We start from the raw sequence: 27196 nt of genomic DNA on the forward strand, positions 1-27196 counted from the left end.
ATCTTAATTTGCATCTTGAGCCCCTCCATAATTTACCATCCATGTGAAGGCTTTATCCTGGGCTCTCTAATGCAGGTGTAGATGCCTGGAAGATAGCTGCTGTATTGGTATTCTCATATGTGGTTGAGGCTGGTCTATATAAGATGTGGCCACATGCTGGTCCTGCCTCTCTGACTGTAGGATGGCTCTTTAACAGCCGTTCTCTCCTGATGTCAATTGCTGGCATATTTCAGTTGTTGTAGCTCCCTTCTGCTGAAGAGAGGGCACAGACTGTTTTTGTGGCCATGGTCAGAATTAAATGATTACTCCCTTTTTAAATAGCTGTGAGCTGCCCTCCTGATAGGGCTGAGGGGGTTGGAAAAAGACTTTGTCACTAATCTGCTATGGATTTTTCACTAGCGCAGGTGCACACCGTAACTCATCTAAACTTGAAATGGAAAACCATCTAAAACTGGCGCCCCCTGCCAATATGAGAAGGAAATGGCTTGCAAAGCAAGCTAAGAAACAGACCGAGTCAGCATTTAACAGAATGTGGCAGAGCTTCAATTTTCTTGAGAAGCAGAGGCAACCACTGTCCTACTGTGGATCGACAGTTTGGTGTCTGTAATGAATCCAAACTACTCATTCGGGAAGGCAGCTGTGTGTGTGAGAGAGTCAGTGTCATAATGCATTTCATATTTCCAGGGTTGCAGTATATTGCAAACTCTTATTTTATACTTGCAAAGTGCTGGGTGCCCCTCTGGTACAGCAGAATGCTAACTTACTCTCCACTACCTCAAACCCAGCTATGTTTGTGAAGTACCCAGCCAATCAATGCGAGCAGCACCTTTACTGCTGGCTGTTTTCAGCTCCATCATCAGGGCTGGAAAAGGGTCTTGGAATATATTTGGTAACAACTAGAACTAACATGCAAAGTTCAGATCTGAAGGACTTGTGGGTTTAGGCCCCTCTTCAGGAATGGGGAACAACCTGACTAATCCTCTATTTCTAAGAGTATTTGGAAACCTAGCTTGGCTTCTGCTTTGGTGCTGTCTTTAGCTACCAACAGGTGAAATACTGTGAAGAGCTTTCCCATGAGTCTTCCAGCCCCAATGTAGCTAAGTAGCTGAACTTTCAGGTTGCTCTCTGGAACATATGACATTCATGGAGTATCCTACATGGTTTTCCAATGCCTTTTTGTGAGCAAATGGTTTGTCACATATCCTGCCATTTTCTTCCACACCTGTTTAGCTCAGTTTTGTAGTGCAACAAAATATCAGTGTGGTCAAAAGCATCTGAAGTTTTGTTTTCAAACACTTGAAGTAAATGAAAACACACTTACATAGCAGAGCTCAATGCCTGCACCTGTTGTTTATCATACCCCCTTTTTTTTTCCTTCTCCCCAGAGCTAGTGTTGGGCACCAGTGTATATTATTTTTGATTTGTGTTTTGTTTTGGTTTTTTTGTTGCAGCTGCTCTGAGGTTTGCAAGGGCCTAACATTTCTTCTTTGGAAGCTTGAGCTAGTACTTGGCTTAACAGCAAAGCATCATTCCACAAGCATTGACCACTGAGGTTCTGATTGGTGATCTCTGGGTGATCTGTCTTACCCTGGGATGCTAGAACAACTTTTATAGTGTGGGTGCTGATGATGGAAACCCTGGTTTCCATCATTTGGTGTTTATTACTTCAAGCTAGAGGGGCACCCCCAGCACCCTTATTGCAGCATCACTAGCAAAAGTCCCTAGCATAAACATGGTTATAGCAGCAAAACTGTTCTTTTGCCAGGAATACAGAATACTGGTATAGCATGTGGATTTACATGCATGCCATTTGTAGTTGTAAGCAAAGGCCATCGGGTTAGAATTGGCCAAAATTTTTAATGTAATGTGACTTTTTAATGCTAAAAATGTCTTTCCATTTTGACCAAAAAAAAAAGTCGTGTGTGTGTGTGATGATTTTTTCAGGTTTTTGCTCAAATGCTAAACCTCTTTAGTTTTTAGCAACCACAAACTAATTTGGGAGTGGAGGGGCAGCAGCATGGTATTTTCAGGCTTTCAACAAAAACGGAAACTTTCTGAAGAAAACAACACAACATAGAATATCAGGGTTGGAAGGGACCTCAAGAGGTCATCTAGTCCAACCCCCTGCTCAAAGCAGGACAAATTCCCAACTAAATCATCCTAGCTAGGGCTTTGTCAAACCGGGCCTTAAAAAAACCTCCAAGGAAGGAGACTCCATCACCTCCTTAGGTAACGCATTCCAGTGTTTCACCACCCTCCTAGTGAAATAGTTTTTCCTAACAACCACCACTCGCAAATTTCTTTGCAAGAACAAACCCATCCCTACATGCTCTACTTCTGGGCTTACAACGAGCACGAAGATTGCGTTGGAAAAAGTGATCTGAAGCCCTGAGTGCAGTGTTGGAGGTGCTTCTACTATATTGAATGAGTCTTTAAACCATCTCTTGCCATAGTATCTCTGTTGAAATCTGGGGAGCACTATACTGCGCGTACCTCCACAGAGCTGAGCCTGGAAGACATCTCTTCCTATCTAATTTTCCCTCTCACCCACAAGGGCAAATGACTGCCACGGATGAACACTGTTGCTTTGCTTTTAATCCTGCTAGTGCTGTTTCTATAATTGTGTGTGCTTAAATTCCTGCGCCTCTGGGGGAAGGGAGGGTGGTAACGCACCTTCTTGTTCGGAGATTTTGTTAGTCCCTCAACCTTGTGGACAATTTAAAAACTCCACTAGGCAAATGGCACCTCTGACTGATCTCCCTGGCACACTGTTGCTTCTCTTGGCACTTAGCAGCAACTGCAGTGTGTGAATGACATACTAATACCATTCTACACCCAAACCCACTCAATTCTGATTAAGGCCAGGTCTACAGTGAGAATGCTTGGCTAACAGAGCTATACCAGTGTTCTGTATTCCTGGCAAAAGAACAGTTTTGCTGCTATAACCATGTTTATGCTAGGGGCTTTTGCTAGCCTAGCTACATTGATCAGGGATCATGCCCCTGACTGATGTAGCTATGTTGGCAGAAGTTGGTAGCATAGACTGAAAGTCTTGGGCCAGGTCTATCTCTACTTACTTCAGAGTGTATGGAGCCTTTGAGCATCAAATAAACCAACATATAGGAGACATGAACACAAGAGAAGTGACTTGATTTCAAAAACTCAAATGATTCCCTGGTAATCAGTGGTGCAAGCAGAAATCATTTCTTGCTGGCACGCTGCACTATGGTGACCAGACAGCAAGTGTGAAAAATCAGGACGGGGGCGAGGTGGTAATAGGAGCCTATATAAGAAAAAGACCCAAAAATCGGGACTGTCCCTATAAAATCGGGACATCTGGTCACCCTACGCTGCACTCATGGGAGGGCGACGAAGGCGAGGCACATGACCTCCCTGCATGACTTTTCCCTGTCCCCTCCGCTTCATTCACATCCATCCCACATTAGGTGGGGGGGGAAGCTCTATCCTCCCCCTCCTGTGCCGGAGACTTCTGCTGTTCAGACCCCAGGCAGGAGGACTCAGGAGATGCAGCTGTGTGGAAGGGCTGGGGGCGGTACAGCCGTGCCGGAGGAGCTGTCGGTGTGGGGCCACCTCGCTGCCCCCCATTCTGCTCCTCTCGCCGCTGCAGTTCCCGAGAGATCTAGGCTCTCTGGAACCACAGCAGCAAAAGGAGCAGAAGAAAATGTGGCCGCCGGGCAGCCCCACTCCGGCAGCTCCTCCCACGTGGCTGCTGTACTACCCCCAGCTCTGTCCTCAGGCATGGCTGCTGTACAGACCGCAGGCAGGAGGACTCAAGAGATGTAGTTGTGTGGAAGGGAGGGACTGGGGCCAGGCTCCTCCTGTGTCTTTTGGCATACAGGTATGGCATACCGGACTGTACCACCATACGTGCACCAGAGCTGGTAATACTTGGCAGCATTGGTCCAGCTGTAACACTTTTTTGCCTCCAAGAAACAAGAGATTTTCAACTTGGCAACTGCCCAGCTGGGAACAACGTTAATGGTGACATACATCCCCTGTGAGCTAACCCCCCCTGAGGACTCTTGATGCTTACCAGAGCATTTCTGCCATATTTCTCTAATGTGTAAGGTTTGCACAATACCTTGGTATCCCACCAAGCAGCTTCTCCAGAGCACTTGCACATGGAACTGGCCAGCTCCTATTCTCTGACAGCTTATCTGCTGAAGCTGTTCCTACAGAGGAATATTTGCACAGTGATAAGATAAGGGTGTTTCCATTTTAAAAAACAAAACCACTCAAAATAACAGCTCTTTTCAGAGCAATAGCAGCTTCCCCCCCCAAAATGACTGACTGATCAAGTCCAGTTGTGACACCCAAACTTCCCTCCTGGGCCAGCTCCCACCCCAGTAGCTGTGGAGTGAGAGCTCTAACTGCAACTTGCTTTTTTTGGTTTTAAGCTGTGCATGCTCTCTTAGCCTAGATAGCTTTGATAAACCTCCTACTGCCTCGTTTGCAGACTTCAGCTGGTTGTGGTATTTCTACACTGCAGTCAGAAGTAGTCATACCTATGCTACAAAGAGTCCTGTGGCACCTTTAAGACTAACAGAAGTTATTGGAGCATAAGCTTTTGTGGGTGAATGCCCACTTCGTTGGATGCATGTAATGGAAATTTCCAGAGGCAGGTATAAATATGCAGGCAAGAATCAGTCTAGAGATAACGAGGTTAGTTCAATCAGGGAGGATGAGGCCCTCTTCTAGCAGTTGAGGTGTGAACACTCAGGGAGGAGAAACTGCTTTTGTAGTTGGCTAGCCATTCACAGTCTTTGTTTAATCCTGAGCTGCTGATGTCAAATTTGCAATTGGAGTCTAGTCCTGAAGTTGTTTTGCTGCAGGATGGCTACCTTTAAATCTGCTATTGTGTGTCCAGGAAGGTTGAAGTGTTCTCCTACAGGTTTTTGTATATCGATATTTGTATATCAGTATACAAAAACCTGTAGGAGAACACTTCAACCTTCCTGGACACACAACAGCAGATTTAAAGGTAGCCATCCTGCAGCAAAAAAACTTCAGGACCAGACTCCAAAGAGGAAACTGCTGAACTTCAGTTCATTTGCAAATTTGACACCATCAGATCAGGATTAAACAAAGACTGTGAATGGCTATCCAACTACAAAAGCAATTTCTCCTCTCTTGGTGTTTACACCTCCTCTGCTAGAAGAGGGCCTTATCCTCCCTGATTGAACTAACCTTGTTATCTCTAGACTGATTCTTGCCTGCATATTTATACTTGCCTCTGGAAATTTTGACCACATGCATCTGACGAAGTGGGTATTCACCCATGAAAGCTTATGCTCCAATACTTCTGTTAGTCTTTAAGGTGCCCCAGGACTCTTTGTCGCTTTTTACAGATCCAGACTAACACGGCTACCCCCTCTGATACTTGATACCTATGCTAGTTTTAATCAAGCTAGCATGGCTAAACATGACAGTGAAGCTGCATCATCAAGAGCTTCATGATAGGCTGTACTAGCCCACCCGGAACTCTTGGTTGATGTTGAACTCATATTGTTAGCCCCAGCTAGGATTTGAACCACCTCCTCTTCACTGCTACTTTTAGCCATGCGAGCTAGATTAAAGTTAGTGCAGGTACGCCTACCTGCGCTGTGCTCATACCTCCAGCTGTGGCATAGCCCTCCTTTAAGAGCTTTGCTTAGGGGAGGAGGGAGGGAAGCTTGGGTGAAACTGGTGAAGCACTGGAATGGGTTACCTAGGGAGGTGGTGGAATCTCCTTCCTTAGAGGTTTTTAAGGTCAGGCTTGACAAAGCCCTGGCTGGGATGTTGTAGTTGGGGATTGGTCCTGCTTTGAGCAGGGGGTTGGACTAGATGACCTCCTGAGGTCCTTTTCATCCCTGATATTCTATGATTGGGGTGGAGAGGACGTAATGCTCTGCTGGCTTGGGAACGGGACCTGGTCATCAGGCCAACCCAAACAGCAAAGAGAATCACAAAGGGAGGCTACATTCTCCCTCAAGGCTGCACCCCTCACTGTGGTATCATGGGACCATCTGGCCCATGATGATTCCCATAATGGCTGTAAGTTTGTTGGAGTGCACCCCCCTAGGCTGCCTCATTATTTGAATGGAGTGAACGCTGGGGGAGTGTGGGAGGAATACAACCTTGACAAAAACCTTTGGTTTGACAGTACCTGCCTTTTGGTATGTACCTAATGGCAAAGGGCTGGGAAAGAGCGAATTGGACTGAACCAGGGATCAAAGCCACCCAGACAACTCTGGACCTTGGCAAGTAGATGTAAATGTAGCACTGCTTCCCCTGCAAATGGTACTCGGACAGTTTAGTGCTGTGGCTGTTTCTGTGCGCCTCAGTACTACATGGTAACAGCAGGGCTAAGACCCAGATCCTGCTGCTCTAAAAGCTCTGGCTCCTACCACTTGAGCTCAAGAAAAAAATCTGACTTGTTTGCAATATAGGGTCTGGTCCATAGTTGAGCAGCTCTCATTCTCTCCCATGCAGCATCATGGTCTCGGTCTGTGTCTCACTCACTTACAAGAGCCATGTCATCAGTTCACCCCTGTACTTCACTGTGTTTTCTGGCTGATACCCTGAGATGTACTCCATAAGGGCATATGTCTACACTGCACATTAAACCTGGGCCTGTACGACCCAGCCTTATGGACTTGGTGTTTCCAAGCCTGTGCTTGAGAATCCACAGTGCATTGTAAAGCTGGGTTTACACTTACTGGACCTAGGTCTCTCAGCCGTGCTAATGTGTTCCTACTGCACTATGCAGACCCTCTGACTCAGGTCTGTAGCTTGACCTGTGTCCACACTGCAGTATGACAGGGCTTGGACCCAAGTCACAGCAGGATTTGGGCTCTGACCTAACCTCCTAGCAGAGTCCTAGGACCTGAGTGCTTGCTAACCTGAGTCAGACTGATTTGTGTGTGGACGAAGGGGGGCTGGGCTGGGCTCAAACCGGAATCACAGCCGGGTCTTAATGTGCAGTGTAAACATACCCTTAATCTTTTTTTCTTTACTATAGGATTATATCAATCATCACAGGAGGAGAATGGCCTTACCTTGATATTATTATATCTTTACTCTGTATTCTTTATTATTATTGCTTTGTTGCTGTATTAAAAACTAAAACTGAAAATCTTAAACAAAAGGATTCCCTAGCCCCAGCCATCCTCCTCCTAAGAACAAAATGCTGTAGATGAAAGCAATTTGCCTCTGTCAGTAAGTCCATGACGTTTTCCGGATAAAGTGCTCTTGCTGTCAGATACCCGATTTAGTTAATTTGCTGCAAAGTGAGAAAGCACAGATGGCTGCTAATCTGACTCCATGGAACTGGCCTGTTTGACAAACTCCAGCTGTGTGACACTGGTTAATTTAGCTAATTGACATGCATTAGGCCAACATCTGAGAGTGATACTTCCATGGTGGGATGACAACAGCATGTTCCAATGAGGGACACTGCTGTCTGTGCCTGAAATGTTTATATTCAGCCTTCCACCCCTGCAATAAAAGGGAAATAGAACTTGGCTTTGCATTGAGGGCAAAAGTCTCCATGTAACTAATGTGTGCCCACTATCATTTGGATCGTTTCAGAACTCCCAGGGGCTCCAGTTGAGTGCAGACACCTTAGCATTGTGGTTGGCCTTCATTTAAAATATGGCCTGTGGGATCAGAGATAATATGAATGATATGTTCCCCTCGTGCACAAAAGCACACATGAGAGGGGAACTAATTTAATTAAAAATGCCCTAGCACTATCAAGGAGGGGGGAGTCCATGAATTTACCTCTCTTTCTTCATGTTGGAGTGCATTATGGGTGAAGGTTTACCCAGCTTTACCTTAGTGTGCTTCTCTGAGGAAAGAGGTCCCAGCACATGCATCTGTTGGAAATGGGAAGAGTAGTGACCTTCTCTGGAGCGTTGAGGAGAATTGGCAAGTGCTTAGAATAAGGGTTGTTGGGCTCTTTACAGCACGGACAGCATCTTACAGGGATAGAGGTGTGGAAGCTCCCTTCCCAGCCACAATTGCATGAACCACCTCTCCTGCTGTGCACAATGACATAACATCCCTGTGGCAACTACATCAATTGTGTATAAGTGGATGTAGGATCAAGACTGTATTTCATACCTTTTTACTGGCTTTTCAACTGATCGTGTTTTGTCCTTTGTGGAAAAAGTTAGTTACACACTCCTTTTATTCTTCATTTAATCTCCCCCGTGCATTTCTGGAGCACCAGGCGGCCAATATACCATTCCGCTGGCCACCTGCAAGCACCCTGCTGTTCATGGGCCATAGCTGGGGAACTACTGTGTGGGATATAAGACCCCACAGAAAGAGAGGGAGCTTTCATCAGACTCTGATCTGATTCTGGGAGAGAAGCCAGCTCAGAGTGCTCTGCATTGATTAGGCTCTGCTGTGATCTCCATGCCTGAAGGATGAGGTTATTCAGTACTTCTCTCCATGCAAAAGGATGATGCCCCACTATCTCCCTCTTGCGGCTCAGGTGTCAAGGGAATAAGTCAGAGGGGCTGCCCGTCTCCCTCTTCTTTTATCCCAGAGCTGAGTATTGTTTAATAAACTTCAGGGACCAGAATGATGCTATGGGGCTCAAATCCCAATAGCTGTTCCTGTTGCTAAACATCTAAATGCTTCCTGGCCTTTGATAACACTTACACCTTTGTATTCCCTGCTCATAGCCCATTTGACACAGAGAACCTGTTTTTGTCGCCTGGAACTTCTGCCAAGTTTTCTCTGGGTAGTAGGAAAAGCTCCTTATACAACTGGACTCCGCCAAACACTCCTAGCTTCAGAGAGAAATATTATCTCGTAAGTATGATGGGGGAAGTAAAACACTGGGCCCAAACAGTGAGCTGGGGCTGGGACATCAGATTGTTGCCGAATAGAATTGGACAGACCACAGTCACAGGGCGGTATGGTGATCATTATGGGGTGTTTTATTTTTTTAATTTAACCCCTGTTGTTTTCAATCCCATTTTAGAATCTTGAAATGCAAAAATTTTTTCCCTGCCAAATATTCCCCATGTGCAGCCAGGCATAAATTAGAGCAGTCTACACTGGGAACTGGCCAATCCCAGGAGCAGTGAACCATAGTGGTGGCTTAAAGGTGGAGTGTAAAGCATCCCCTTCTCTCCCCCCGTCCCCTGTCTAGTGCCAAGTGCAGTTTAGTTGGACCAGACAATCTCCTGTGTTTCTAATAAAAAGAAGAACAGGAGAACTTGTGGCACCTTAGAGACTAACAAATTTATTAGAGCATAAGCTTTCGTGGACTACAGCCCACTTTCGGAAACCTGTGTTTCTAATGGGGTTTTCACTTAATGTTGCTGCTTCGTTCCGTGTGCTCCTGCCTCTTCATAGCACAGGCAATAGGTAGCAGAAGCATGTGTGCGTATACGCCCCTAACCTCAAGACAAGTTCCTATATCAGCCTGGCAGTCAGGTTTGTGTGCTCCTGCCAAGCCAGCAGAGGGAGTTCAAAACATTGCTTGTAGATAGGTCTTCTGCAAACAGCGGCGTTATGGGGCTGTCTAGTTATTTAATGAGTGTGCTGTATTTATTAATAACTAATAATGAAAACGTTTTCCAGCCAATTTAATATCCTATTGTATTGGGCTGATGGGGGGTTAGAACCGATTTGTTAGGGTCCCTTTGGAATGAAAAATGTGACAGGCAGTGGCATCTTACACTGGTTTTTTTACCATTCAGTTTAAAGTTCTTTAAATGTGGAGTATTCTCTGCTTGTCTTCTGCCCTTCCCTGAGGCTCTTGGGCTGCTGGATCAATGTAAATATTGGGCCCATGCATGGCTTCCCCCGACAGGTCCTCCTGCTCTGGTCTGCATGGGGCTCAGAGGTTTTCTCTGTTTGGCCATTATAGCTGTCTCTGTCATCCCGAAACTCTCCAGAGGGGCAATGTGGGGCTGAGGGTCTTTCCTGGGCTCTCCATCTCTGGATAAATCTCATCTGTATCAAGTACTTGTACTTACACTTGAACCTGTTTGCTGCAGTCTGTTTTGCAGCAACGAATGAACCAAGGTGGCATAAACGATGAGGCACGAGCCCCCTGCATACTGAGCTACTTGGCTGACTGTGACTTCGATGTACATCTAAGGAATGACAACCACAGCTCTGCAGAGACTGACTCATTCAGCTCCCAGGATCGGAAAGGAACAGAAACTAGAAATGTGACTCCAGCTTCAGACCACAGGACCCTGCCATTGGTTCTTGTACAGGACACCTGTGCAGAAGGAAGACAACACAAGTCTCCAAACCACACAACTCTAGATATCCTGAAAGAGACACCCTCCATGGATGGAGTTCCAAATAGCCCACCCAGCCCATGGGACATTAGCAAAGATGGCAGAGATTCCATCGGCCAGCACTGGAGTCACCAGCCTGTGGAACAAGAAAATGTCCTGTCTGTTGATCGGAAAAGCTGGAACACTGAAGATGACAGAAAACCAGCCGGAATCGCCAAAGCAGTTGAGAAACTCCTTCAAGAAGTGTTAAATTTGCTGAAGTCACAGAATCCAGGGCAAACCGAATTGGAGGAATTGGAGTACCAAGTTTTATGCATCAGGGACAAATTAAAGGTGTGGTATTATTTTCACCTTTGTGCAATATGTTGTAGTTTTTGCTGTTCATCATTTTTCCTCTTACTATTCTAAAGGGCTCAAAACCACATGAGGGAGTATCGATGGCTTCAACATTTTCGGTGGCACATTCCCAAAATATTGGTTTGACCATCAGAGCTCAGGCATTTCTCAGAAATGGCTGGAAGTCAAGAGAGCTAGCTAAGGGCAACAACATTTCAGTCTGTATAACATCTCTCATGCACTCTATCCCAACATGCTTTGCAGAGGTGAATAGCAGAGAGAAGGAGACATTAGAAAGCAGAGTATAATCAAGGCCCTCTGTTCTCTGAGCCAAACTGGAGGAAGGTCCCTGCATTGTGGGACATTGCTATGGGATTCCACAGTAATTTCATTTAGATGGAGGTTTTAATGGGGAAAAAAATCCAAGAAGATGAATAAGGCAATCAGGATATTAGCCACAGTGTTTTATTTTTATATTAAATTCTACATCTGATGATACAGTCTGGGATTAGAGGAAGCACATTTCATGGGATTTTTCCTGCTAAAATACTCAGCAGTGAAATTGTTGACAATGTGGGCATGTATGTTGTCATCTGTAGGTTTCAGAGCAAACACCCCTTGATGAATGGGGTCAGTCCATCAGAGCTAATGTTTAAGGCCTTCTGCACCCTCAGAAAGATGACAGTTAATCAGATTAAAACTCAGTTTCTGTTTAAGCATGGGCTGCTGGGGGACACTCCCTTAGGGAAGGCTAGCCCCTGGCCCCACCCCTTCCTCATAAGGCCCCTTTCTGTCTCCCCTCAGCAGAACCCTGAGGCCCCCCCACTCCCACCTCCGGCGGCTGCCCCAGCCGTGCCGGTCACCCTACCCGAGCCGTGGACCCAGGGCCGGCTCTGGCTTTTTTGCCGCCCCAGGCGAAAAAGCCTCCAGCCGCCCCACCCCCCCAGCGCGGCAGGGGAATGCCGGTGGGGAGGGCGGCCGGAGCCCCAGGGAGAGGGCGGCGAGCCCTGGCCGGGGCTCCGCTCTCCCCGGCGGCCAGGGGGAGGGCGCCGGAGGGGGAGGACGGCCAGAGCCCCGGGAGGAGGGCGGAGTGCCCGGCTGGGGCTCCGCTCTCCTCAGCGGCCAGAGCGCCGGGGGGAGGGCGGCGAGCCCGGCCGTGGCCCCGCTCTCCCCGGCGGCCGGAGCCGGAGCACCGCACCGCGCTGCCCCCCTCCAGGTGCCGCCCCAAGCACAAACTTGGTGGGCTGGTGCCTGGAGCCGGCCCTGCGTGGACCAGCCCGAGCAGCCCCGAGCTCCAGTCCAGCCTGAGCTGTCCCAGCCGTGCCAGCTCCAGCAGCCCGAGCAGCCCCAGGCCGGCTTGGGCTGTGCCGGAGAATGGTAAAGGCAGTGCACCTCCCCCAGCTGTCTATCTCTGGAGTCCAGGAAGATTACTGAGGAACCCGGGAAGCTGAATAGCAGAGACAGCCTCTTCAGCTGCCCCAGAACCTGCATGGCACATAATAATAAGTAAAAACCTGCAAATGGCAATCAATGGAAGCAGCTATTATACTCGCCACCCATGTGTTTAAGGATATCTTTACAATCATATGAGACTAGAAACATTTTCCCCCCTTACATGAAAGCTTCTGGAGCACAACTCTGTGGCAAAGGGTGGATTGCACTTGTAGTCCCACAGCTGTGGAATACACGGGGCCCTGTGTGTAGGCAAGAGAGAGAAGACACTGTAAGATTTCAGCTGAGATCTGAGATAAGAATGACACTGACATCACTGACACCACTTTCTACTCCTAAAGCCTTAGCCCTCAGAAAAATTAAAAGAAAATTAAAAAAACTTAAACACCCCCCAAACCAACCCCTTTCCCAAAACTTCTACCCCAAGCAGAGAAAGGGGAGAAATGCCAGAAGGGGTAGGGACTTTGCTATTACTACAGTGATAGGTGGCAGTATAAAACTGATTGCTCTAGATCTTAAGAAGGAGAAAGACAGGAAAATTGTACCAAATGACAGGAGCTGCAGAGAAGAAGGGTCTTACACCCACACTGGTGAGGTTGTAGTAAACCCAAGGAGAATTTTAAAACTGGATAAACCTTTTGAACTAGTTCCTGAAATGAATTGGCAAAGCTGTTTCAGGATCGGGGTGACGTGGCTGAAGTGCTTTGTATGTGTGAAAGGACCAGCACTTCTGGTGTGTTGTGGATGAGCTGATGAGAGTAAACTGTCCCATGGTTGAATAGATGGTGATTTGTAAATCAGTATGGGTGAACTGCTGGCGGGGAACAGGATCCTTGCAAAGAACAATAGTTTATTTCCTATCTATCAACAGCTGAAGACGTCTCATCAGAAACATTCCTCCATGGAGAGTCTGATGGTGGAGATGGTGCTGGAAAGTTTTGACTTTTTAAACACGGACTGCAGTGCTGATGAGCTTTCCTTATTTGGAAGCATAAGGACAGACAGTACCAGGTGAGCAGACCAGTGCATCCCATTGAGGGGCTGAAGGGATTGACAAGAGGAAGATTAGGAGGTAAATACACTGAACTCAGTTAGGCAATGCCTGTGTGGTGTGGGGAGGTTGGTGCCCAGGGTGTGGACACTCAAGAGAGAGAGGAATTGTTTAGGATTCTATGAAACTTACAGCTCAGTCAAGCAATAAATGGATTGAAATGTGGGAATATTTAGGCTGAATATCTTGAAAAGCCTTTCTCCTACTAGGCTGCAGAATGGGATAGTTGGGATATTTAAAACTAGCCTTCAGAAAACAGATGTATGGGTATGATGGGGAACAATTTTGCAAGGGAATAGGCCAGGAGCAGCTCACAGGTCTCTTCTACTGGGTTCTGTTTCATATTTGTGACCCTTGCTCATAACACTCTTACCCTTTGGGGTTGTGGGCCTGATCCTGAGAGGTGCTGAGTAACCCCAGACAGACCAGACTAGAGCATCCTTGAGTTGGAGTTGCTAGAGAACAAGGTGGTGTTATTTTGCTTTTGCAATACGTCGTTCCAAACGGGCCAGCCAGTCAATACACATTATTGATGGCAGTGTCTTGTTTGGATGGTGGTCCTCACAAAAATGAGGTCACAGGATTAGCTGACATACTGTTGCCTTCCTGACAGGAGAATTAGAGATTTAATCCCCATCTTCACCTTTGTCGGAAGTTTACACACAATCAAGAGAGCAGATTGTTAACAGGCTTACTGCTCTTATAGAGCATCAGTTATTTGTCAAAAGTGGTGACCACTTTGATGAGTTTGGGGATTATTATTGAGAAGACAGGAAGAGAAACTTTCACATTCATTTGTTGAAGATATAGATATAGGGGTGAAGGAAGTGCCTTGTGGATTTTTAAACAACTTTTATTTTTTTCTTGGTGTTTTAGATCCTTCTGCTTTACCGCACACAATGGCTGGTTAACATTAACTACTTGTTCCCCTTTCTTAACTTCTCTAACAGCACTTACAATGACAACATACTGGGCTATGACAGGAAAACAGAAATGAAAGAGTTAACCACAGGAAATGATGATTTAGACAAACTTCTGATAGTTCATCTGCAGTTGTGCAAAGCTCTCTTGCAGGTAAGGAATGACGTATGGATGAACCCATTTGCAGTGGATTGATACTGGCTCAGATCCTGGGATGCTGTGCAGGCACTTTGCCTTGTACAACGGGCACAAAGCTGGCATAGCCAGCCATATGAGAATCCCCCCAGCACAGGATTCTCTGGTAGCATAGTGTGGGAGTAACAGTTTCTATGCAGACCCTTCTTCTCTGGCTGATGGTGAAGGGGACATGGTTGGAGGGAAAGCTAGAATGGCTGGGACATACTTCTGCCCCAGCACTTGCTGCTCTATTTGCCTCTTACATCCAAGGGCAGCTGGAATAGTTTAGGGCAGCCTTCAGGCTACCCTGATTTATGCTGGAAACCAGCCCCTCACTCAGTTGGTGGAGGATCAGGGAGTGCAACACCCATCTTTTCCCCCATTCCTGAGTTGAACTGCGCACTCCATGGCCATAGCTGAGGATCTGGGCCATCATTTATAACCACCAAGCAAAGACAGAGCTGGTGATTTATGAGGTTATGTTATAAAATGGAATGACTGAGAATGGAAAGGCAGATCACTTGAGCGGGCCAGATTTTCAAACTGCAATGCACAGACCTATGCAAAGGGAAATCAGGTGGGCATGCACTTCTTCTGCAAAACCGGACCTTTTTTGCTGGGGTAGGAATTAGTAGCTCTGCACTCAGAGGACTTATGCATGATGAGCTGCTATGAATGAAGCAGGACCGGTTTGGATTGAACTACATATTGATTGGCAAATGACCAATTTTTCAGAGAGAAAATTTGGGATCACTGGAGTAAAATAGCCAGTATCCAGGGTAAGTTATGATGATTTCTCTAAAACAGTTGTTCTCAACCAGGGGTCCAGGGCCCCCTAAGGGGCCTCAAGCAGGTTTCAGGGGGGCCTCCAAGCAGGGCCAGCATTAGACTCGCTGGGGCCCAGGGCAGAAAGCTGAAGTCCCACCCGGGGCTGAAGTTGAAGCCTGAGCAATGTAGCTTTGTGGGGGCCCCTGTGGCATGGGGCCCCCAGGCAATTACCTTGCTTGCTACCCCTTAACACTGACTCTGGCTTTTATATGCAGAAAACCAGTTGTGGCATGGCTGGGCCGTGGAGTTTTTATAGCATGTTGGGGGGGGTCTTGGAAAAAAAAAGGCTGAGAACCTCTGCTCTAGAACACCCCTGGGACTCATCGGTGCTGAACAGCCACAATCCCTATTCATTTCACTAGGAGTAGTGGGTGCTCAGCATCAGCTAGGATCAGGCCCTGAAGCACAAAAGGCATTGTACAAGGGTTACTCCACACATCAGTACAGTACATCAACCTCGGGCATCTACTGAACCGTGTAATGTTTATAACTGTTTCAGATGGGAAGAGAAGACTTTCCCGTTCAGGGAGAGATGCAAAATGTAATCATAGACTCGTAGGACTGGAAGGGACCCTTGAGAGGTCATCTAGTCCAGTCCCCTGCACTCATGGCAGGACTAAGTATTATCTAGACCATCCCTGACAGGTGTTTGTCTAACCTGCTCTTAAAAATCTCCAATGATGGAGATTCCACAACTTCCCTAGGCAATTTATTCCAGTGCTTAACCACCCTGACAGTTAAGTAGTTTTTCCTAATGTCCAGCCTAACTAGGGTGACCATATTTTCCCAAAGGAAAAATGGGACACTCCCTGGGGCCGGCCCGAGGCCCTCCTCTCCCCTCATGCATGGGGCGGCCCAAGCCCCCCTGCCACCCACCCATGTGGGACTGGCCCGGCCTGAGCTGCTCTCCTGAACCCTCCCTCCCGCACGGGGCTGGCATTGCCGCTTGCCCCCCAGCATGTCCACCCCCGCTAGGGGTCACACCCTGCTTTTTTGGCAAAACTGGGCATTTGTCTGGTTTGCTCTTGCCAAATGATGATCAGTTGGCAAGAGCAAACCAAACAAATGCCCAGTTTTGCCAAAAAAGTCAGGACGGCCAGGACAGGATGCATGGTCACCCTAAACCTAACCCACCCTTGCTGTAATTTAAGCCCACTGCTTCTTGTCCTATCCGCAGAGGTTAAGGAGAACAATTTTTCTCCCTCTTCCTTGTAACAATCGATAACATTTTTCAAGTAGGTAAAAATGTCCCCGCTCAGTCTTCTCTTTTCCAGACTAAACAAACCCAGTTTTTTCAATCTTTAATCTTTTTTTTTTGTTCCTCTCTGGACTTTCTCCAATTTGTCCACATCTTTCCTGAAATGTGGTGCCCAGAACTGGACACAATACTCCAGTTGAGGCCTAATCAGTATGGAGTAGAGCAGAAGAATTGCTTCTCATGTCCTACTTACAACACTCCTACTAATACATCCCAGAATGATGTTTTTTTTTTTTCAGTGGTGTTACACTGTTGACTCTCATTTAGCTCGTGATCCACTATGACACCGTAAATCCCTTTCCGCAGTACTCCTTCCTAGGCAGCCATTTCCCACTTTGTATGTGTGCAACTGATCGTGCCTTCCTAAGTGGAGTACTTTGCATTTGTCCTTATTGAATTTCATCCTATTTACTACAGACAATTTCTCTAGTTTGTCCAGATCATTTTGAATTTTAATCTATCCTCCAAAGGACTTGCAACCCCTCCCAGCTTGGTATCGTCCGCAAACTTTATAAGTGTACTTTCTAAGCCATTCTCTAAATCACTGATGAAGGTTTTGAACAGACCCAGACCCAGAACTGATTCCTGCGAGACCCCACTTAATATGCTCTTCCAGCTTTACTGTGATCTACTGATGATTACTCTCTGGGAACGGTTTTCCAACCAGTTATGCATCCATCTTGTAGTAGCTCCATCTAGGTTATATTTCCCTAGTTTGTTTATGAGGAGGAAATGAGAGACAGTTTAAAAAGCCTTACTAAAGTCAAGATATACCACATCTACCGCTTTCCCCCTATCCATGAGGCTTGTTACCCTGTCAGAGAAAGCTATTAGGTTGGTTTGACACAACTTCTTCTCGACAAATCCATGCTGACTGTTACTTATCATCTTACTATCTTCTAGGTGTTCGCTAATTATTTGCTCCATTATCTTTCCAGGAACTGAAGTAAAGCTAATTAGTCTGCAATTCTCTGGGTTGTCCTTATTTCCCTTTTTATAGATTGGCACTGTATTTGCCCTTTTCCAGTCCTCTGGAATTTCTCCCGTTTTCCATGACTTTTTGAAGATAATCACTAGTAGTTCAGTCAGCTCCTTGAGTATTCTAAGAGGCATTGCATCAGGTCCTGGTGACTTGAAGACATCTAACTTGTCTAAGTAATTTTTAGCTTGTTTTTCCCCTATTTTAGCCTCTCGTCCTACCTCAGCATTCACTATGTTAGATGTCCAATTGCTACTAACCTTTTTGATGAAAACTGAAACAAAAAGATCATTTAGCACTTCTGCCATTTCCACATTTTCTGTTATTGTTCCCCCTTCCTCCGTGGTCTTTCTCTTGCTTCTAATGTATTTGTAGGATGTTTTCTTGTTACCCTCTATGTCTCTAGCTAGTTTAATCTCGTTTTGTGTCTTGGCCTTTCTAATTTGGTCTCTACATATTTGTGTTATTTGTTTATATTCATCCTTTTTAATTTGACCTAGTTTCCACTTTTGGTAGGACTCTTTTTTTGAGTTTCAGATCATTATAGGTCTCCTGGTTAAGCCAGGGTGGTCTCTTGCCATACTTTCTATCTTTTCCTATGCAGTGGAATAGTTCCCTTTTGTGCCCTTAATAATGTCTCTTTGAAAAACTGTCAACTCTCTTGAACTGTTTTTCCCATGGGAGCTTACCTACCAACTCCCTGAGTTTGCTAAAGTCTGCCTTCTTGAAATCCATTACCTTTATTGTGCTGTTTTCCCTCCTACCATTCCTTAGAATCATGAATTCTACCATTTCATGATCACTTTCACCTACACTGCCTTCCACTTTCAAATTCTCAACCAGAATCAAATCTAGAACAGCCTCTCCCCTAGTAGCTTTCTTCACCTTCTGAAATAAAAGAATGGTCTCCAGTACATTCCAAGAACTTGCTGGATAATCTGTGCCCTGCTGCGTTATTTTCCCAACAGATGTCTGGGTAGTTGAAGTCCCCCATCGCCACCAAATCCTGTGCTTTGGATGATTTTGTTAGTTGTTTTAAAAAAGCCTCATGCACCTCTTCTTCCTGGTTAGATGGTCTGTAGTAGATCCTACTATGACATCACTCTTGTTTTTTACACCTTTTATCCTTACCCAGAGATTTTCAACAAGTCTGTCTCCTATTTCCATCGCATCCTCTGCCCATCCAAGACACAATGCGAAAAGTGGATTTCTGTGAGAGGCAGTTGTCTTCCCCACTGGCTGTTGGAGAGTTGAGCTCTGAAAGTCAGGGGGTTCAGCACTTCTTGAGTTTGCTCAATGCTTTCGTCTCAGTCACTGAGGAAAAGTACACTTTATTTCAGAAACTGGTTTCGCCAAACATAGCCCGAATTGTCCAGGAGAGCCTTTTGGAAGAAGTGTCACGGCAGAAACAAGTGCTGGAAACTGTCTCAGAGCTCTGTGTTCTGGAAGTTGGGAGCTTCACCTCTGTTGAAGAGGGTGAGTAATGTGGGTGTGATGCCAAGGCATATGTAGGAGACCAGAGAGGCTCAGGTAACATGGCTCTCACCTCATTTGGCAGATCAGGGATTGATTCTGAAGGCTTTAAAATAAATTCCCAGTCAAAGCAGCTTTTATGGGTAGGTTATAAACCCTAACAGCTGGGGCTCAGATCTTTCTTGGTTAGAAAGGAAAGGGTTTTTAGAATTTCTGCCCCAGGCAATAATTAACTTGACCCTGTATGAACCAAGTAAACCACAGAGCTTGTGTATTTCATGTAAAGGGGCTTTCCCCACCCCATACGCAGGGGGCCATAAGTGTTTTGAATTTTGCATTTGAAGGATTTTCAAAAGTGCTCAACACTGACTTAACTCAACTCCCCTTGAAATGGATGATAAAACTCCCCCTGAATCCAGGGGGAGCAGCGTTAAGCCAACAGTGAGCACTTTTGAAAATCCTAATCTTTGGCTTCAAGGAAAATGGGTAATTATTTGGGGCCAGTTTAGGCACCTAAACATGCAGATAAATGTCCAGTAGGATTTTCAAAACAGGGTGTTTCCTCACTCCCATTGCTTTCAATCCCGTGGTGTTTTGAAAACCCCACTAGGTGCATATTTGTATTTTTAGGTGCCTAAATGCCTTTAAAAATCTGGCCCTTGGACACCAACATTATCCCTCCCTAGCAAAAGGGAGGGAGTGACATAGCAACACAAATGAGATTATTTAGATACTGAACTATGCAGGTTTTTATTGTGATGATCTGCAGGCCTGACTCAGAAAAACTCCGATAGAAACCCAGGGGAATTTTGCCTGAGCAAGGATTGTAGGATTAGGCTCCACAATTGGATTTGAGAAGGAATTCGCTCCCAGGGAAGAGGAGCAGGGGCTTTTTTACTTGCCCTCTAGCACATGGAGCTAGGCCTGGTGATCTTATGATTGTAGGTCTTTTTTCCTAACACATGACCCTGATAGGCTGTCTGCAATCCTAATAGGTTGAGCGTGGTCCAATGAGATATAATTTGGGATGCTAGAGAAGGGGAATCCCTAGTAGAGCACAGTTTATGTCCCTGCAAAGGCAGAGCTAGGAGCATGGTAGACGTCTCACTTACACACTGGTATGACAGCGTAGAGCCCAATCCAAAGCCCATTGAAATTTATTGAAAGACTCCCATTGGCTTTAGTGGGCTTTGGCTCAGGTCCTCAATGAGTCTTTAATAAATTGGCAACACAATTCAGTTGTAAAGAAATCCATCTATGGAATGTAAATAAAAATGACATTCATACATTTGTTAGACATCCCATCTGGTGTCTCATGTCTCATTTAAAATGCACTCCAGCTCACTTGCTGACTTTTGTAAAACTTTATTCTACAGTTATTCATAAGGTGAAAAAGCAGAAGCAGTGTCTGAAAATCTGGAGTGAATTCACAGACCCAGGAAATATCTTGTTCTGTTCAGCAGAAAAATTCCAGAATCCTCTGAAATACATATTAATGTTCAAAGTGAAGGAGAAATATCCAGGACATCTAGAAGCAGGTACCAGTCAATTACTAGAAGATAAGGCACCTGATTTTATTCGTACACGGAGTTTAAGGTTGTCCCTGTAGGTTTTTTAAAATGACATAGAACTTGTTCTTGGTAAACTGTATTTAAAATTCAGACTCCAGCCCCTTGATTTATTACTTATACTATAAAATGACCATGGCACTCTCCACACGCGGCTTGATGAGGCATTACTTCTCTCCCATGACATTGTGGACTGTTAGCGTTATGTTTTGTAATAATTTTGGGTGGGATTTACCAAATCACCTAAGGGGGTTAGGAGTCTATGGGAGTTAGAAACCTGACTCGCTTGGGCACTCTTGAAAATCCCTCCCTTCTATCTGATATACCAAAGAGTTTAGAATACAAAATTGCAGGCATTTAATTGCTAAGATAATTATGAATGCTGTGCTGTGTTCTATCTTCTGTGTTACACACATCTCAGAAAGTCAACATGGAGTTCCTATTATTTCGTGTAGTGGCAATGGTGCCCAGAGGCCCCTGTTGGGATGAGAGCTCTGTTTCGCTAGGTGCTGTACAAACATGAGGCAGACATAGACTCAGATCTTCAAAGGTATTTAGGTGCCTAACTCCCAGAATCTGGGCCATCATCCATATCCCAAAGAGTTTATCATTGAAATATGTACGTATTGTGCGTATGTATCTGTATGTCACTCAATAGCCTTGTGGTGATGTGTAAACACTGAAAGTAAAGCTCAGTACAGACTCTGCTGCAAAGGGGTGTGCTCACGCGCACACCCGCATGCACAGTGCCCCCATTTTAGAAGAGAGAAAACAAAATTGATAAAAGTTGACTAAAAGACAGACACAAACAACATCTGACATTAGGACTTACATTTTGGATGACCCCTTTCATTTAGATTTCAATCCTAACACCGAATGCACAATATGGCCAGGAATTCCCATAGGATGATCTTTCTAAACAAAGGAATTTCCCCTATGCAACCCTGTTGTTTCCAAAGGGCTTCTAAACATGTGCATAGAGCACTGCTTTGTTTTATATGGTAAAATCATTATACCCTGCTTTACAGATGGGGAAACTGAGGCCCAGAAAGGTTTAGTGGCTCTTTCAGAGTCACACAGCTAGTTGATGGCAGAGTTAGAATTAAAGGTTGCCAGTTCCTGAGGCCCTGCATTAATCTTCTTAAACCAGGCTGCCTTAATTGTCTTTAAAAAGCAACAGAGGGTCCTGTGCTTTAGTTCAATCAGCTAATTGAACTAACCTCGTCATCTCCCTACTGATTTATACCTGCCTCTGAAAATTTCCATTACTTGCATCTGAAGAAGTGAGGTTCTTACCCATGAAAGCTTATGCTCCCAATACTTCTGTTAGTCTTAAAGGTGCCACAGGACCCTCTGTTGCTTTTTACAGATTCAGACTAACACGGCTACCCCTCTGATACTTAATTGTCTTTGCTACCACCTATAGACCTGATTCAAAGTCTGTTAAGTCAATACAGTAACTCCTCTTGGCTTCAGTGGGTGTTGGATGAGTTCTGTTTTGTACTTCGGCTGGAATTATCAGCAGAGTGGGGGCCTGCCTCCTACTCAATTTTAGTGAGATTTAGGCCCTTACTTCCTTACGTTCCTCTGAAAATTCCAGCCTTCAACTTCTTCTTGTTAAAACTGTAAATGAAATGCATGAGTGCAAAGTGTCCTGCCCCTCAGCAGGCCTTCTTTGTTTGCTCTTCTCTGCATGTCTGTTCAGTGCTGCGAAGGCTGCTGGAGCAAATCGTCACATGCAGCGGGTTGCTCCCCTCTGGGAGTCCCCCTGAAGAACTGCTCACCTTATTCCAGTTTCACAGCTACCTGGAGAAAGAGCGTGTTGCCAACCTGGAGAAGCACTTGGCAGAACTCAGCAAAGAAGGTAATGGCAGGCTGCCAGGCACTGCACTCAGGCAAATAACCCTCAGGCTAGCTAGTTGGCTGCTGGAATGGCTTATGGGGCTGTATCTCTCCCAATCCCAAAGGGATATTTTTTTAAAGAATAAGGATACAACCCTACCATAATACAATTCAACTCTGTTTTCATCCTTTCTCCTCACTATGCCCATGCAGTTTTAATTAGAGCACGAAAGGCAAAATCAGGCTTCATAGCTAGACAGGAAAGGAACAGATGTGATGCAAATATTTAGCTCAAGTGTCTGGCTTAGGTCTCAAAGTCTGCAATATAAGGAGAGGCCAAACTGGCCGCACAGTAAGCTGCTGTGTTCCACAGCAGAGTAGATGGTTTACGGTATCGCATGGTCATGACAGTGATGAGAGACAGATCAGTGGCATTAAGATTCCAGGAGTAACTAATATGCATTTGCTGAGAGCGCTACTGTCATGCTGAAACCCAGTCCATCCAGTACTTTGAAAATCTGAACGTGGCAGATACTGGGGTAGTTTCATTTCCTTTGGGCCATTCATGCTTGCTCAGTGCGTGAACGCAAAGGCGTAGGAAGTTTGTCTGCTATCTCGTGTAGGATTTCAAAAGGACAGTGTGGTGCATTATTTTTAAAACTAGGCATATTATTCTCTCTCTATGGTACACTTACACTCCTCCTAACCAGTGCAGCCTTATCTTTCACAGATGATTGTTTTAACATTTTTCAGTTTTCCCTCTTTTTTAGTAATAGTCAAATTACTACTCTTCCAAAAGGTTTTGCATTCACGAATGTTTGTATTAATTTAGCACCTATGGACCTCAGTCAAGGACCAGGGCCCCATTTTGCTAGGCACTGTGCATACATATTGTAAAAACATAGCCTCAGCCTCAGAGAGTTTACAAGCTAGGTTTATGAGGAGATGAAAAGGACAAACTGAGGGAAGAAGGGAGGATAAGAGAATGGTAAAAGGAGCATGTTTTGTGCAGACTAGCAGTACTTGCAGCTCACCTCTTGCCTAGTCATGTACCTCAAAGTATTTTCTAAGAGACAGCCTTGCTCAGTAGTGGTGTTAATAAGGGGCACACGTCTGAGGCAGGAGACAAAATTGGAAGGGACTTCTCAGAACCAATTCTCCATAGACACTGCACACATTTATAGCTGAACTGATATTCTTCCATTTGCAGTGACGCTAATTGAGGAACTACAGTGTCCAGGGCGACTTAAGAAAATCAAGAAACTAAAAGGGAAGCGACTGAGCCAGCTCCAGCCTCTACCCCAAACTTTACGGCTGCTCGGGATTCTGCAGCTCGATGACAACCGCCACGTCAGCAAAGCAGCAAGGTCCTGTCTCTCTCGGGCAGCAGTGAATAAGAATTTCAGGGAGAAGGTATTAACTGAATTGGGCCACTTCATGGTTTCTCACCTGTTTTCAGAGTGAGATACTACAATTCAAGGAATCTGGTCTCCCTGAGAGCAGCAGGATTTTTGGGGAAAGGAGTTATACTTTGCTTCGAGGAAGCTCTCAACATCTGCTACCCCAGTGGGTGCAGGGTGAGTTAAGGATCAAAACTGTGATTGGTTCGATCCTGCACTATTGACCCCCTGCCATATTCCACCCCAGAGACTGCTGCCTTTTAGCATCAGAAATGATTCTTGTATGTTATCTGATCAGTTTCAGATAAGTAAAACAGCGCTGGATCTCAGTCCTCTTGGCATTCAGAACACGTGAGGAGTTATTTGTAGGGTAACCAATCGCTCAATCTTATTTTCTAGGCTCTGCTTTTTTACACGGATATTTTAGCGGAGTGTGATGCAAAAATACAGCAAGCGGCATGTCTGGCTCTCAAAAACCTCAGAGTAAGTGTGGTTGACCGAGTAACTGGGATTTTTATTGTGTGGGGCTGTGTCCAGCTGTATGGCCAAAGGTTCATCTTAATTTTTTCTGGTAGGCATTGTTCAGATTTTTCTTTAAATTACCTTATATCCGGTACATGAAACGGGGGGTTTCTTTAGCTCCGAACTGTTTTTGCTGCTACTTGAGGCAACCAGGAAAGAGAGCAATAATTATCTAAACCCTCTTAGAACTGGGACAACAGCTAGAGTACAGAGAGTAGCCACAATGAGCCGTCTTAGTTACTGCTTCCCTGTCAATAGGGACATCAGTGGGGTTGGAAAACAAGTTCTGATTGTGGAGACATTTTAGCTTCTAGCAAGGTACTAACCCTGGAACCAAACTCAGAATATAGTTTGTGTTCTTGCTTTAAGATTGACTGATTTATTGAATAAATTTCTAATCCTGTTTTGAGAGTAACTGCTCATCTACAATCCCAGCATGCTAGAGGCTCTCTTGTTTTTAAAAAAATCTGTCCACTTTCTGTCTTAAGTTACCAGCAGACTCCAACACAAATTAGCAGAACTTTTCCTGCACAGATGGGAATCAAATCCTTCCAATAACATTTATAACCAGTTAGTTTGCACATAGTTTACTGTCAGCACAACTTTTTTATAAGGAAATGCAGTCATAAGATAGACCAAGCCACTAACTCTGACTTTTTAGGAATGACTGTTAGAAAGCAGTCTTGGGCCCTTTGTGTCTGCACCCATGTGATAACTTTACTGACTCAATGCTCTTTGGGCCTGATTCACTATTGCATTACTTCAGTTTTATGCCAGTATAACTCCATTGAAACTGCAGGTACAATACTGGAGTAATGCATGGGTGAATCACGTCCTATATCTTCAAAACTTTAATCCTTTGAGACGAGGCTAGGTGGTGGCAAACCTATGCTCATGCTAAGTAAACCAATCTACAGCCAATTCAGGGGATGGGGGGGAAGGGAAGGGAGCACAATCATATTAGAATTGAGATACAAGAAGAGATAGCAGTTGAACAGCTGGTGCATGTCTGCATATTTATGTAACAGATAGTACCTTAGTGTTATGGTGGGAAAACTCTGAGAGAAATGATCAAGACTGCTTATTAAACACACAATGCTGCAGTTTTTTCTTCTCCCCCACAGGCCATAGAAAGCATTAAGCAGATTGCCCGCCTGTGTCAGTCTGAAACAGAGGACGTACGGAACGCTGCCAGGGAAACAACACTGTCATTTGGTAAATGTTTACTGCAGCTTTAAATAAAGATGCTGAGAGTGACAGATGAGCTATTAAGAAAACAAAATAGGCCTAAAGTTTTACCAACGTGTTCTTCAGCAAAATAATATGTTTAAGGCTGAGCTAACAGGTATAGAGATGTTTCACGACCCACTGTCGGAACATTACAATAATCTTAATGCAACATATGTGCTAAGGCTTTGTATATATACAGGCCCAGAAGACAGCTTGAGGGGGAGTGCTGTACAAACTATTAACCATTGTAAAGGGACAGTGAGCAACAGGATGATTTCAGGTAACAAGTCATAAAATTAAAGGTATTCCAGCATTGCTGTCAATACTAGTGTTAGCCATAAAAATATTAGCATTTGGTACTCTTCTGGGAGCTGTATACATAAACGTCTAACCAGACTGGTAACTAGGGTGAAATCTTATTGAATCTAGGTAGGATTTGATTTTAAAATAGGTAATGTGGACATCACTGTTGTAAATAAAGGGGCCAATTGCACATATAGGGACTGATTCAATGAAGTGACAGCAGTATAAAACTTGATTGACAGTGGGGAGGAAGGGGTCAGGCTCAGAAAGTAATTGCTAAGAATATCAGAGGGGTGTATTAACTAACTTGCATTTTCCAGAGAGAGGGAAATTAAGTTGCGATCCAGCTGCCATCAAGGAACTGAAATTAGGTTGGCAAAGATGGGATCTGATCCTGTGCAATTACTGTCTGAGTGAGGCAGGATGGGAGCACATATATAGTAATTAAAGAGACTCTCCAAGTACCTTTGGCATAGATAGTACGTATTGGCTTTCCTTTCACTTGTGCTACATTTCTTACTACAGCTACATTCGTAGCCAAGGACTAGACAGTTGCCCCAAGATAACAAGAATTGTTTCATTTTAAGATGTTCCTGTACAAAGTCATCTGCAGTCAGGCCAGATTTTTCAAACGACTAGTGCTTTTGGGTGCCTTTTTTCTGGAGACACCAAACTGCTGCCTTAAAGGGGCCTGATTTTCAGCAGGTAGATGCTCAGCCATTTTTGGAAACAGGGTCCCTTTTAAAGGTGTCTGAAGCGGAGCATCCAAAAAAACCCACTCAGGCAGTGATTTTCAAGAGTGACTGAACACTCAAGTTGTAACAAGGTTGTAAAAGGCAGTGCAGAGTTATGGTGAAACTGCAACAGATTCTCACCTCAGAGTTTCTCCCAGATTTCTTGTCCTCGCTCTGATTTGTCTGTCTTTATTTGTAGGTGAAAAAGGACGACTAGCCTTTGAAAAAATGGACAGAGTTTGCTGCGAGTTGAGAGGCTCTGTATACCAAGAAGCTGAAATTGAAATCACAATATTTTAACTAATGAAATGCTGAATCTGAGCTACAGCCCAGGTGGCTACAGGAGTTGGTTTCCATTTACCCCTAGGTGGTTAAGTTAGCGCACGTAGGTATCTAGCAGACGATTGAGTAGGTCCATGTGGGACAGCTCTTCCATTGGGGGGGGGGGGGGGGGGGCTAGGACTAAAAAAAATCACTCAGCAGTTGGATCAGAATGCTTCTGACACCGAGCTAAAATCATGAAGTATCACTAGGTGGTGCTAGAGTAAATCCATCAGCCCCTCTCAGGCTGTCCTCACCAGGGAGCACAATAAACCTTGAAACAACTCAGTCTGCAGTGCCCAAAACAGGAGGCAAAGGGTAAGTCTTGACAGGAGATTTAGTAATGGGTTTGTTTTCATTAAGAATCCTGACTCAAACTCATTCTCTCCCTCTCCTCTCCGCCCCCCACCCCAGCCCGAACAAAAAAAACTCAACTCTTTGCAGTTGGTTTGGGGATTCATGCATGGGAAGGGAGCAAAGGTAAAGTGTAGCCTTATAACTGGCATGTGACAGTACTGCTCTATCTTACT

The 27196-nt window shown here is 45.1% G+C and overlaps 1 protein-coding gene across 3 annotated transcripts in view; it reads left to right on the plus strand.

The window, feature by feature from the left end:
- Positions 1 to 27043, plus strand: part of RIPOR3 (RIPOR family member 3) — a 68515-nt gene extending 41472 nt beyond the window's left edge. For all 3 annotated transcript variants that reach the window (XM_034787539.1, XM_034787540.1, XM_034787541.1), the window contains 11 exons: positions 8694 to 8823; positions 10020 to 10604; positions 12931 to 13070; positions 14061 to 14184; positions 18614 to 18749; positions 20123 to 20284; positions 22020 to 22178; positions 23367 to 23569; positions 23956 to 24039; positions 25203 to 25293; positions 26545 to 27043. In XM_034787539.1, the coding sequence (XP_034643430.1) occupies positions 8694 to 8823; positions 10020 to 10604; positions 12931 to 13070; positions 14061 to 14184; positions 18614 to 18749; positions 20123 to 20284; positions 22020 to 22178; positions 23367 to 23569; positions 23956 to 24039; positions 25203 to 25293; positions 26545 to 26645 (1915 nt within the window). In that variant the 3' untranslated portion in view covers positions 26646 to 27043. The remainder of the gene's footprint in view (positions 1 to 8693; positions 8824 to 10019; positions 10605 to 12930; positions 13071 to 14060; positions 14185 to 18613; positions 18750 to 20122; positions 20285 to 22019; positions 22179 to 23366; positions 23570 to 23955; positions 24040 to 25202; positions 25294 to 26544) is intronic.
- Positions 27044 to 27196: the final 153 nt, after the last annotated feature.

The sequence above is a fragment of the Trachemys scripta genome, chromosome 12 (assembly GCF_013100865.1).
Source record: "Trachemys scripta elegans isolate TJP31775 chromosome 12, CAS_Tse_1.0, whole genome shotgun sequence".
NCBI lineage: Eukaryota > Metazoa > Chordata > Testudines > Emydidae > Trachemys > Trachemys scripta.